The 12,764-nt window shown below is 37.1% G+C and overlaps 1 protein-coding gene across 1 annotated transcript in view; it reads left to right on the forward strand.

Annotated features, from left to right (window-relative positions):
* PTPRM (protein tyrosine phosphatase, receptor type, M) overlaps positions 1-12,764 on the forward strand; it is a 331,529-nt gene that overhangs the window by 34,587 nt on the left and 284,178 nt on the right. The window contains exon 5 of the mRNA XM_010006866.1: positions 5,258-5,551. Coding sequence (XP_010005168.1) covers positions 5,258-5,551 — 294 coding nt within the window. The remainder of the gene's footprint in view (positions 1-5,257; positions 5,552-12,764) is intronic.

Raw genomic sequence — 12,764 nt, forward strand, 5'->3', positions numbered from 1 at the left:
GGTGAGACCACATCTTGAGTATTGTGTTCGGTTCTGGGTCACTCACTATAAAAAGGACATGGAAGTGCTGGAGCATGTCCAGAAAAGGGCAGTGAGGCTTGTGAAGGGCTTAGAGCACAAGTCCTGTGTGGAGCGGCTGAGGGAGCTGGGATTGTTTAGTCTGGAGAAGAGGAGGCTGAGGTGACACCTCATTGATTTTTACAACTATCTGAAAGGAGGTTGAAGTGATGAGGGGGACAGCCGGACAGCCTCTTCTTCCTGGTGACATGTGATAGAACCAGAGGGAATGGATGCAAACTGCACCAGGGGAGGTTTAGGTTAGATATTTCTTCTCTGAAAGGATTGTCAAGCATTGGAATAGTTTGCCCAGGGCAGTGGTGGAGTCACCATCTCTGGATGCATTTAAATGGTATGTGGACCTGGTGCTTAGGGACATGGTTTAGTGGTGAGCTTGTAGTGTTAGGTCTAAGGTTAGACTGGATGATCTTTGAGATCTCTTCCAACCAAAGACATTCTGTGATTCTGTGAAGAACAGCAGCAGACTGGCAGGTGGGGAGAGAAGCAGGCACAGAGCTTGTAGACACAGCCTGGGATTAAAAAAAAACCTCAAACCTGGGGTGAGAATTTAGTAGTGTTTGGAATGTGGGGAGAAAATAAAAACTGAGCAAAGCTGAGGAGGGAAGGATAGAGGGGTTTGAATCACTTAATTAAGCAGAAGAATGGAGCAAGAGTGGTGCAGACTGAGGTGCCGATGTCTTAAAAGAGTTAGTGAGTCAGGACTGAGCAAATCAAAGCAATTGGGTTTGAGAGGAGTCATGTTTGGGGAAGGGAACTGTTAGAGATGGGTGGTACTATTACTACTACTAAAACATTTACTACTACAGAGTTTAGCACGCTATATCCTTATGTCCAACTAATTAGATTGCACCTGCATAGGTTTATCATTGTATAGCACAAGGACACTTGTTTCTTTATAAAATTTCAAAATATGTCTAAAACACAACAATGACATTTCCTTAAATGATGCATTTACAAGTAATTTTAAGAACACTAGGATACTGGGTCAGATCAAGTTTTCATCCTGAGCAGTCTCAGTAAAGGAATAGTGTAAAATTAGCTCATGTGATATCCATCATACTCTTTTGAGATATTATTGAATAAAATAATTAAATGCTTTGGCAGGAATTATTTAAAGACTTCTATGAAAAAAAATATTACATGAAGAACTGTGATGTTTCAAAATTATTGCCATGTCTTTTGTTATCAATGGGGTATTTGTTGCCCTTCATCGACAATTAAATGCTGCAAAATGGCTCTGCTCTCCATTGTTTCAAAAGGAATGGAATAATTTGCATGCTCAAAAGAGGAGCACAATAATGTATATACATATTAAAAACAGAAGAAAATAGAAAAAAAAGCTCTTAAAGCTGTTTAGTTGTTTTCAAGACTACAAAGTTATAATGATTTGATTAGTTCTATAATGATTAAGAAGTTAGTAATGTGGACATAGCATCAGAGATGGTTGATAGCTTATTTTTGTCACTTCACCTAGTCATCATGTGCTGAACAGGATCATGTGGGAATATTGTGGCATTGTCTTTCTAACAGTTAGTAGTTAATTATAAAATATAGCTTGCAGGTTAAATGTTCCTCCCTGTTTATCTGCAAATGTGGAATGGCTCCACTCTCTCGCTCACTTATCTCGAAAGAAAAATTGAAAAATGTTATTGCTGCTGTTGAAGTAGATTTTTTTCATTTTTCAAGTTAGCTATTCTGAGCCACAGAGAACAAATGTATATTATTTTGTGTTCTGTAACTCACCTAAATCCCAGAGATCTACATAATCTCCACTGGCATCTCTGTGTCATGCCTTTTAAAATTTTAAAAGAATTGAAAACCATGGGTATGTTAGGATTTTTTAGAAGATACTTGGAAATTCTGTATAATTCAAATCACAAAGCACTTTGAATAAAGGAACTGCAGTTTCAAGTATGTTTTGAATTAATATCGAAACATGTAAGAATAAATAGTTACATGACTGTACGGCTCATTTTTTTTTATTCTCTGCATAAGAGAAGGGTTGCTTCTTATTATGAAGGTATTTGTCTTTTTCTCATATTTACTGAAAATGATCCATTATGTAGGGTGGCTTTACAGCATCTGCCTAAAGCTTTTTGTCAGGTGGCCACTATTTTCTTTACGTAAGGGATTATGCCCATTGCCAGTTGTCATAGAGTTCAAGAAGATGTCACCTGTTTGTCCAAAGTTTAAAAAGCATTACATTTGAAATTATGGGTTAACCTAGCTTCCTGGTTTTGAGTTAATATTCTATTTTTAAAGCCTATCTTTAAAGGGTTTTACAGTATTTAATAGCTTTGTTTACTTCTATTTCAAGAGAGATCTATGAGGCAGAACTCCTCTTTAAGCTAACCCATTGTACTAAATAGCCACTGATACAAACTTGTTTCTGCAGTCAGTTGAAATTCCTTCCCTGAATGTTCACAGCTGTAAAATCACAAGTCTATTGTACCACTTTCATAAAAGTATTAATTGGAAAATAATTTGCATGGTACTTATTTGACAGAACTCTAGTGGCTACCAGTAAAACTGCTTTTGGTAAGACACGGGTGCTTCAGTTTTTTGCTTACCTGATTGTTTCAAACTCCTCACTATTCTAAAAAAATTAAAGCATTCTGCCTACAGAAGGAATAAATGAAGAAGTCAGAGGAACAGCTTTCATACTTTAGTAATGAAATTGGCTCATTATATTTAGTAGTGCACTGTTTGTATTAAAGAATCTGCTTAACTCTGGTTCTCATCTATTTAGCTAGTCACTTAATAATGAGCATCATGCTTTTAATGAAAGGTTCATTTTGTTTAACCTCAATCTCTGGTAAGAGGACTACTTCTAGTATTAATCTACGTTACTGGTATTAAAACTGCAGTATATGCAGGCTTTGCTGAAATCATGCAGCTTGCATTAACCTTTTGCACTTTGGTCACAAAGGAATGAAAAATATGCCCCAAGGGATAAAAAGACAATAAAATACTGTCTACTTCAAGTACTTGTAATACTTAGAATGAATTGGTGTAACTACTAACCTTAGTGACCTACCTCCTGAGTTTGCATTTTGAATGGCACTTGAACAGCCTTTAGGAGCATTTGAAACTTGAAAGTAATTAACTGTTCTTTCAGCATGGCTAAGTAAATGCCTTAGGATGCTCTATAAAAGTTCCATTTTCATGTCTTGGTTCACAAAACAGCCTAATGATTTAAATTGATGCTAAATCATTTTGAGTCAAGTCAGAACTGTTTCCAGACATGCTATTGCTGTATGAAGCCATAGTTTATATACTTCAGGAACAATGGTTTAAATAAAACTGCAGTATGTGTCTAACCAAACGATGACATCAGTTTGCCATATATTGCTACTGACATGTAACAGTGTTTTCCCTAGAGATTTGAAAATGTAAACAATATTCTTCTCTTTATGTACTGGAATTTACCACAGTATATTAAGCTGGTTTTACATCTATTCCAATCCGTAATAATTAGTAGACATCTCTGGAGACATTCTGGATTGCTGCCCATTGCATCATGTTCTTCATGATAGTAATCCATTAGTTTTGTGAATATGAAAATATATAATGCTGATGATGTCTGTGTTGGCTGGTTTGTGATGTTGTATTTCAGCCATTACTAGCAGACTGCACAGACTGAAGCCTATGTATAAGTACATAGAGCTATAGAATCATAGAATCATTAATGTTGGAAAAGACCTTCAAGATCATCCAAGTCCAACTGTCAGCCCTACACCCTCATGACCACTAAACCATCTCCTGAAGTATCACATCTAGCTAGAAACACTACCTGTATGAGGCACAATTAATCTTCAGTATACTTAGTGTTCTGTGAGTTGAGTTCTCTTTCTGTTAACAAAAAAAGGTAGCATAACATAGGATAATTATGTTTTTTAAAATAGCAGTGTTGCTATTTCAGGAAATACTGATTTCTAGAGATCCTTTCTCCCTTGTGCTTCATTCTTTTATGTTCTTTGCTTTAACTCTGACTTTGAAGTCCTTGAAAAAGTGACTAAATATATGAATTCAGCTTTCTGTTTGGCTTCCTGCTTCTCAATACATTGGGAAATGGTTGACAGAAGAGGATAAATCTGAATTTACAGCTTAGTGAAGACAGATGTTCTACAGTAATTTTTTTGTGTAGCCTTAAAAAAGTGGCAGTGTTTGCTGATAGACACATTAAGAATATTGAATCAAACAGAGCCTTATTGCAGCAGCCTGGTTTCATTCTACATAAATCTGTTTAACCAACTTGAAGGTGAATTTTGTGCAGATGTGATGCATGAAACAGCAGAGTAATTTCCTGGTTAATCAATAGGAAAAAATGAATTTACCTTTAAAAAGAGATGGTGTCTGCAAGTTGTTTCTGCAGCCTAATTTAAAATGAGGTGTCCATCATGTCATAAATACAAGTGTTTTTAAAATTTTGTTTTTAAAATCTTTAGAATGCAAACTATCAGGAGATCACACACATGCTTATTCTGTGAGAGGGACTACTGCTTCTCTGTGGCAGTTAGAGAAAATAAGCCATTACGTGGAACAGAGTCAGAGCTGTAGTAAAGACTCAGAAATTCCCCCAGGTCTCATTTAGAAGCTCTTTCTATTTAACCAGGATATAGGACTTGGAAAAATACTGTAGTTATTCAGCTTACACAGAAGTCTGAAAATCTGAGTGCTGAGTAGTACAGTCTGTGAGAAATAATGAATTAAAAAAACTGTTTTGTTTTCATGCAGAATTCACAGTTCTGGCTATATCTAAGAATAGACTACAATATAAATTTTTGCTTAAATATATTCTTTTTGAGTAAGATTTGTATTTACTTCCAGTAAGTACTGTGTTTTGATAAGAAAACCTGAGACAGTCTTTCTTTTTAAATTGGAAGGTAAAAGTTGCCATGAAAGGTCTATTGAATAGAATTCTAGTTGCACCTGGTTTGAGGTTACATGGTATAGAATGAAAGCTTCATGTTAAAATCTCCAAACGCATAAGCAAATTTTTCACATAGTGCAATTTATTGGAAAAAAAAGTTAATCTGTGGTGATAATTTCTTCATATCCGTATTTTTCTGCAATCTTCAGCTCTAAAGTAGTACCAAACCAACCATTTATTTGAATGTTTCAGAAACAGAAAAAATGCCAGTATAATGATTGCTGTTTTATGTAACTTGTGCTTCAGAGCCACCAGTTCCCATTGCTCCACCTCAGCTGTCCTCAGTTGGTGCGACTTACCTGTGGATACAGTTGAATGCCAATTCCATCAATGGGGATGGACCCATTATTCAAAGGGAAGTTGAGTATCGAACTTCAAGTGGAAGCTGGTATGACATACAACCTGTGGACTCCACAAGCTATAAGATTGGGCACCTGGATCCTGACACAGAGTATGAAATCAGTGTATTACTTACAAGGCCAGGTGAAGGAGGAACTGGATCTCCCGGCCCAGCTCTCAAAACAAGAACAAAATGTGCTGGTGAGTATTCAAACATGACTGGAAAGTTGTAAAAATCTTTCTAGGGCCGAAAATGTAAGTTATTTCACTAGCAGTTTTTACTGTCTACCCTAAACCAGCAGGCTGCAGGAGTCAAGACTGAATGCTTTTAAGTATAACCATTGGTATTTGACAGCTACGATGACCTTGAAAACAGCCTTCTGTAGATGTAGTCATACCTGTGCATGCCTTAAAGTGGTCAGTGTAGAGTGCTGTATAAATAAACATTTTTTACTCTCAGGTATGCACTGAGCTCTCCATTTCAGTACACCCCTCCATCCCTCTCTTGCCAGTATTAGTTTGCCTATTTTTTGGCTAGTATCCCAAGCATGATAAGAGTTTTATTTGTTTCAGATAAAGTTTCTGTTTTCTTTTTTTCAATGTTTGTTCAGGTATATCAAACTTGTAGATAAAATGGAAAGAGATCTTGTGTAACAGTGTGAGCATGCACTATTAAGGCTCAATTAGCAGATGATGTTTAGCAGAGGACTGCTTTCTTGAGTGACTGACAGCATGTATTTTCATTAAATGAGATGTGTATAAATCTTGGCTCCTGTTTTACATTTTATAATTAAGAGTGTTGACCTCTGAGTGTAAAAAGATATAAAGTAGACCTATTATACAAAAGCAGTTGTACAGTAATTTTCAAGAAGAGTGGCAATGATATTAATTTGAGATTCAGCCACTCAGAAAATATTAGACTATACCGAGACATGGACAATTTTTGGCCATTAGTAATTTCTCCCAGTATTTTGAGTCATCTTTCTGCTGCTGTAAAGTTGGTAGAAGATTGGCAGAAGTGTACCTAGAGGAACTGGGACTAAGCAAATGGTATTAGCTTATTGATCCTAATCTTTTAAGATATGGCTTGGTGTTAGTTGTCTTTTTAACAGGAAAAATTACATGCTTTAACAGAAAGAATTTCCACTGTATATGGAAGTAAAGTTACTTTTGTATAGTCACCTGTATACCTGTCAGTGGCTAAGTGGCATTTCAGTTGAACTGATTGGTGGGATGTCATAGAATGAAATACAGTTTTTGTCAGAATCATAATGTTATGTTTTCAAGATGCAAGTAATGCATCTTGAATTATGCAAGTATTAACACTTTTATACCCTTTTGGGTTTTTTTCCCATCCTCTCATTACTGGGAAGAAGTGTTCAATGAAAAAAGAAAAGCAAAAAAAAGAAAAAAAAGCAAAAAAAAACCCCAGTACACTTAAGTTGTAACAGTTTAGATTTCGTATTTCTTTACTAGACCAAGATAACTAGCTTAGTCAAAAGTGAGGCATAAAATTAATGAGAGTTCCCTTTAGGAGGGTTTCTAGGTCACTATGCCTTTCATAATAATGTAAGATTATCTGTCTAGGCAAGGTAAGTATGTCTTTAATAGACAAATACTTAGGTATTTTAAACTTTAAACAGTTTTTCTCATAGTTTCATAATATGCTTACATGATGAGATAATGTAACACAGAGTGCTGTGCAAGCGAGCCTGTCAGTACTAAGTGGTTAGAGTGTGGTGGGTGAACTCCAGCCAGCAGCCAGATACCCAAATAGCTGCTCACTCCGTCACTTCTGCTGTGGCACAGGAACAAAATAGAAGGAAGGCAAGAAGATTCATGGACTGTGATGAAGACGGTTTAATAGGTGAAGCAAAAGCTGTGCTTACAAGCAAAGTGAAGTAAGAAATTAATTCACTTTTTCCCATCGGCAGACAGATGTTTAGCCACTTCTTGGGAAGCAGAGGCTTAGCACACACTGATGTGTTATCAACCTTCTTTTAGTCACAAATCCAAAACAGTGCACCATACAGACTGCTATGAGGGAAATTAATTCCATCCAAGCCAGACCCAGTAGAGGGAGAAATCCAGAAATGTAATTATATTTAAGAACATCATATGCTTTCTGGTCTTTTCAGTGATACCTACTGTTGAGTCTTAAAACATGCATTCAGTCTCATAAACCACTAAGTACTGGAAGTATTTTATTACCTGGTAACACCTTGTAATACATCCAAATTATTTGTGTTTTCATTAAACTAAACAGTAACCCTCTTAAATTAAAAGCAGAAGGTGATGGCTGACTGAAAAATTTAAATTGAATGATGATATTAAATCTGCCTCTACAAATTGGCTTTTTTATCGCAGCAGATACTGCTTTGAAGGTGTAGTGGTTATTGGTTAACTGTTAGCAAGTGACATGCTAATAACTGGCCCAAGGGCTTAAAAAGAGATGCTGATAAACTAATGATGGTATAATTAAGCTGGGTAGGAGTAAAATAATGCCAGTCTCCAAAGCATACCATAGAATTAATATAACAGGAGTCTTTAAGAGAAGAGTCATTGCACCTTTTTAATTACTGTGATAATTGTATGCTGTTTGCTTGTTCCCTAGGGGTTTAGTGAACCACTTGGAGATTTGAAGCAGTGAGCTAGACATTCAATAATCTTAGTAGTTCTCCAAAGCATTTGAAAGATGTTTTCATTTTAGCAAAATGAGATTTCAGAGGTTTGTAAATGACAAGTCCTATCTGTTACTTTAGTAAATAAAAGCATCTTATTATTAGAAAGCAAAGCAAAAAAAATCTCTCTAGACTTGGTTGAATCACCCTCAGTAGAGCAGTTACATACTTTCTAAAGTGCTTTGCTTCCTTTTGATGAAATGTAATATAAATGTAAGTGCTCTTTCAGTATAGTGCTCAGGAAGGCCGAGGAATTGCATTCAGAGCTGGATTAGATTTAATCTAGAACGTTGAGTTAGGCTAGAAAGGTTGAGTCAGGTTAGAAAAAGGAGGGGTTTATTGGATTTTGGCCATTGTGAACCACATTTTAGTCAGACTTAGAAAAAAGGGGTTTTTTTGTTTCAAGGCCTGAAATCAAGGCCTCTTCAGGTTGTCTGACATTTGAATCACCGGTTGCTGTGCTCAAAGCTCCCTCGTCCCACAGCTGTCTCATTTGGTGTTATGAACCTAGAAAGGTGCTGCCATTTAAAATAAGAAGTGGGCAAGGGGAGACAGGAAGAAAATGAATCAGGAGATGTGTGATAGAACATTTCCATTACACGGTATATCTCAAATTCCTCTGATGTACATTTTCGTGCCCATATAATTGTAAAATAAGTATTGTAGAATAGTCACCCACAATTAGAGTTATTTAGGGGCAGGATATCAGAGTCCTTCAGACTTCAGATACCATTATCTTAGGAGTAAGACTGTTAGCTTGGTGTCAGGATTGCAGTGCCAGCCACTGCAGTAGAGACCTCACTCACCCAGCCAGCCATTGCTGGCAGCTAAATAGCTGCACAAATACTTCAACCAAAGAAACCACCTTGAATATAAGCACAGAACCAAGAGTGGCTCTAATATAAGGAATCTGAGGATCTAAGAATCAATAGTTATTAAAAAAACCCTGTTTACCTGACTGAAGTAGATTGGGAATCCTCTGCTGCCTGAAAGTCCAGAATCGAATATTCTCTAAATCTGACCCACAACGACTGAAATTGTCTGTACTAAAACCTGAATAGGAATGTTGAAGGATTATTAAGGTAGACTATGTTTTGTAGTTTCCTCTTATCCATATTTCTATGGGTATAATTTTGGTTCTTTGAGACATGCTTTGTCTTTCATACACATTACAAGTTACAAATCTTGCTCCAGTATGTGTCCCTGCACTCTGGCACTGAGGCAGTGTCCCAGATAAAACAGTCTCCTGGAAAACCCAGAACTTCTAAATGAGCTCCAGCAAATTTTTCTTGCTGTGGCCTCTTTATTATGAAATGTTGTTTGTAAATAGTGTTGTTTCTTGAGTCTACTAGTGGATAGGTTCAGATTAAAGGCAGCTACTTTAAGGAGAAAAAGTAAAGTAAAATCCTCTCTCCTGCTAAGGGAGGGAATTTTTAAGGCCTTCTAGGGAAAAAAATTTGTCTTCTCATCATTCTTTTTTCATTGTGAGATTTGCAGTAATTCTGGAAAATCAGCATATTTTCCTTTCTTGAACCAGAAAACTCTACTGGAATTTAAGGAAATAAAAAATAAATTAAAAGACTGCTGTGAAAGAAGCTTCTGATAGACTATCCCCAAATTACAGGGTTTTTTTAACAGTCAGAGCTCTACTTCTCAGTGCTAAGATGCAGTTATTGCCCTGGAGTATTTGCAAAAAACAATCATTGTCAATTTAACCAGTAATTTTTCCAGGCAAAGAATTCACACGTTCATCATACAAGGAAGTAATAGAAATGTTTCAATTAACACGGTTCATTTTGCTGTCTTTTCTACCCCATCACCTGAGCTTGTCAGGAGCAAAGCTGTTACTCCTGGTACACCTAGGCTCTTGGATCACCACTGCAGATTAGTTGTAAACTAACTGTTTCTCCTAGAAGGCTTGTTACACTCTGGAAGAATGGAGCATAGGAACCCTTTAAATCCACACTCTTAAAGATTATTCTTTTTAATTTTATTCATTTTGCTCACTGCTTTGGCTTCAGCTGGGTAGTTTTCCAAGGTGTCAAAATTGAATCTGACATTCTCTGTCAGGTTGCTCTGGATCTTTTGACCTTTTTGTCTCAAGAGAAGAGGAAGGATCTTTGTATCACTGGGAATTAAATCCTTCCTTCTTGTTGCTATACCTGTGGGGACTGCTCATGAACAAGTTCTCTTTTTTCAGGCATATAACGAGGTCTTAACCGTGCTCAGTTTTGTGACTGTAAGAAAACACCAACTTGTCATCAGACTGCAGATTCTTTTTTACAGCTCTTTTTTAGAACTTGGCAATTTTCTCAGAAGTTTGAACCAAGGCTGTGCAGCTGTGTTGCATCAGAGCTAGGCCTCAATCACAGACACCAGAACCCTGAGGAGGAGGGTTGCAGATACTGCACTGTCTTAATTTCCATGGGAAATCTCCATGGTATTTCTAAAGTTACAATTCCAAACCTGAAGCTGTAACAAATTTCAGTAGGAAGTTGCATTGAACTCCACAGTGAATGTACATTTCATGTATGGTTTTATTGTGAAAGCAAGTTGCAGTTTTAATAGAAATTGAAAAATAAAGAATACCTACTGTATCATCTTTTCTCCTACTGTCTTTCTGATATAAAAATCATTCCCATGATTTGGGAATCATCCTGCTTTCACAGAATGGTAAACTTTAGTTTTGGATTTTCTGCAGTGTAGCAGGTGAATCACAGCTTTTGGATGTGAAGAAGGAAAGCAGATAGATTTTAATAGAATTCCAATCAAATAGTACCTAGTGGGATGTATGTCCATGTCTCTGTGTCAGTTGTAAGTTAACTCTGATTAGGAAACAAACAAAAAAGCATTTTCATGGAAATGGCCCTATTGAAAATACAAATTAAGTTCAGCTGTGACTACTATATGACAGTTTTTCCTTGGCATCCATTTGCCTGAAAGCAAGGTCCCAGGTTTTTACTTCCTGAGCTGATTTCTCTAATGCTGTCAGCCTTCCTTTGTATTATTGGAGATCTTGGATCAAGAAAAACCTAAATAATCCAAATTCCCATTAAAAATCTCTTTCTCTCCAGTTATCCTCCTCTTAATTTCACAGTCTAAAATTCCCCTCTGGAAGTTCTTTAAGTCCATAAAAGCAAAAAACCCCAACCAAACAAAAACACAACCAAAAAAACCCCAAAGCCATAAAGAACAGCAGGTGCAGCTGCAACAAATGCCACTCCTGTCTTCAAGACAAGCAAGAAGGAAGACTCAGGGAGCTACAGGCCAGTCAGCCTCACCATAATCCTGGGAAGGTGATGAAACAATTAATCTAGGAAACCATATCCCAGCACACAAAGGACAAATATGTGATCAAGAGAAGTAAGCATGGATTCACGAAAGGGAAGTCATGCTTGATGTGCCTGTTATCCTTGCCCTGATATGCATGGACATGGAGATATGTCTGAACATGATACTGAGCAGTCCTGGTTGAGCCAAGGTAGTGTATGAGATGGTTGGACCAGATGGATCAGACCTTTCCTACCTCAGCCATTCTGTGATTCTGAGTTTCTGTCAAACACTGGGAAGGGGAGATGTCACCATGATGTCTAATAAGTTCTCCTGGATTCTGCTTTCACAAGCAGGGATATATCATGATATCTCCTGTCCTTCCTCAAGGCTGTATGAACAGTGAGGTACAGAGGGATCAATAGTCTTGTGTAGTCAAAGAGACTACTATAGACAAAAGTTTGAGTTTTACCACATTATTCTGGATGCCTCTTCAGATTTGTAATTGCCAATGATAGGGCAAAATCAACATTTTCTTGTAGAAAATAAAGCATTATCAGAGTATCTGCCTTTCCATCCCAAGAATGTCTTTTTTTTGCAGGGGAAGTTGCAGGTTCATTCTCCATATCTGAGAATCTTCAGCCTGTGCACACAAACACTTCCTGACATCAGCAACCAACCAACCTGGAGATACATAGAAATTACTGATCCTTGCAATTTTGTTTCTTCATCAATCCCTAAATACATATTTTTAGTTCAGTTACAGCAACCAGAGGTCTCATTGGAGAAAAGGAACATTTTCCCTCCCCCACCACCTGAAGGGAGGCTGTACTTGCAGGAAGAGGACAGGAAGACTCCTGCCATGCCTTGACACATAGGCTGAAGTGTGTAAGGAACATAGACACATTCTAGTGATGATAATGACACACAGTATGAAACCCGAGTGTCAGATTGGTTTGGTTTGAGGAGCTCCTCAGTACAATGAGGAGAAGTGTTTGGGATTCTTTCCTGACAATTATAGCTGGATTAATATAGAGGTGGAGTGTTTGTAAAAAGAACTGCCAGGTAGGACTATCTTTGGTCATGTGAAAAGCAGTCATATAAATGGAGACTTAGTTACTCACTTTATTAGGTTTCCATTTCAAAACATTTGCAGAGGAAGAAATTGAGCTGCTCTTTAAAACAAATGAACCTTCACCATCTTAGAGCAAACCGGAGGGGCAAAATTATTAATTTCATGTCTGCCAGGTGGAAGGAATATGAGGAAAATGTAATGACCCTTGAGAAAAAGTGGATAATATGTTTTCTCATATGACAGGTCTCCATCTCTAGATTTGTTGGTGTTACAAGGGTTAGCTAAAAATTCACTCTAAAAATATTTTAGAAACTTTGCTTCAGGAAGAATTTCTTGGTACGGAGCGAAGAAACCCAGCAAGTTGGGAGTGTGCTGGTTATAACAGAAG

This window comes from Chaetura pelagica, unplaced genomic scaffold (genome assembly GCF_000747805.2).
Source record: "Chaetura pelagica isolate M959 unplaced genomic scaffold, ChaPel_1.0 scaffold109, whole genome shotgun sequence".
Taxonomy (NCBI): domain Eukaryota; kingdom Metazoa; phylum Chordata; class Aves; order Apodiformes; family Apodidae; genus Chaetura; species Chaetura pelagica.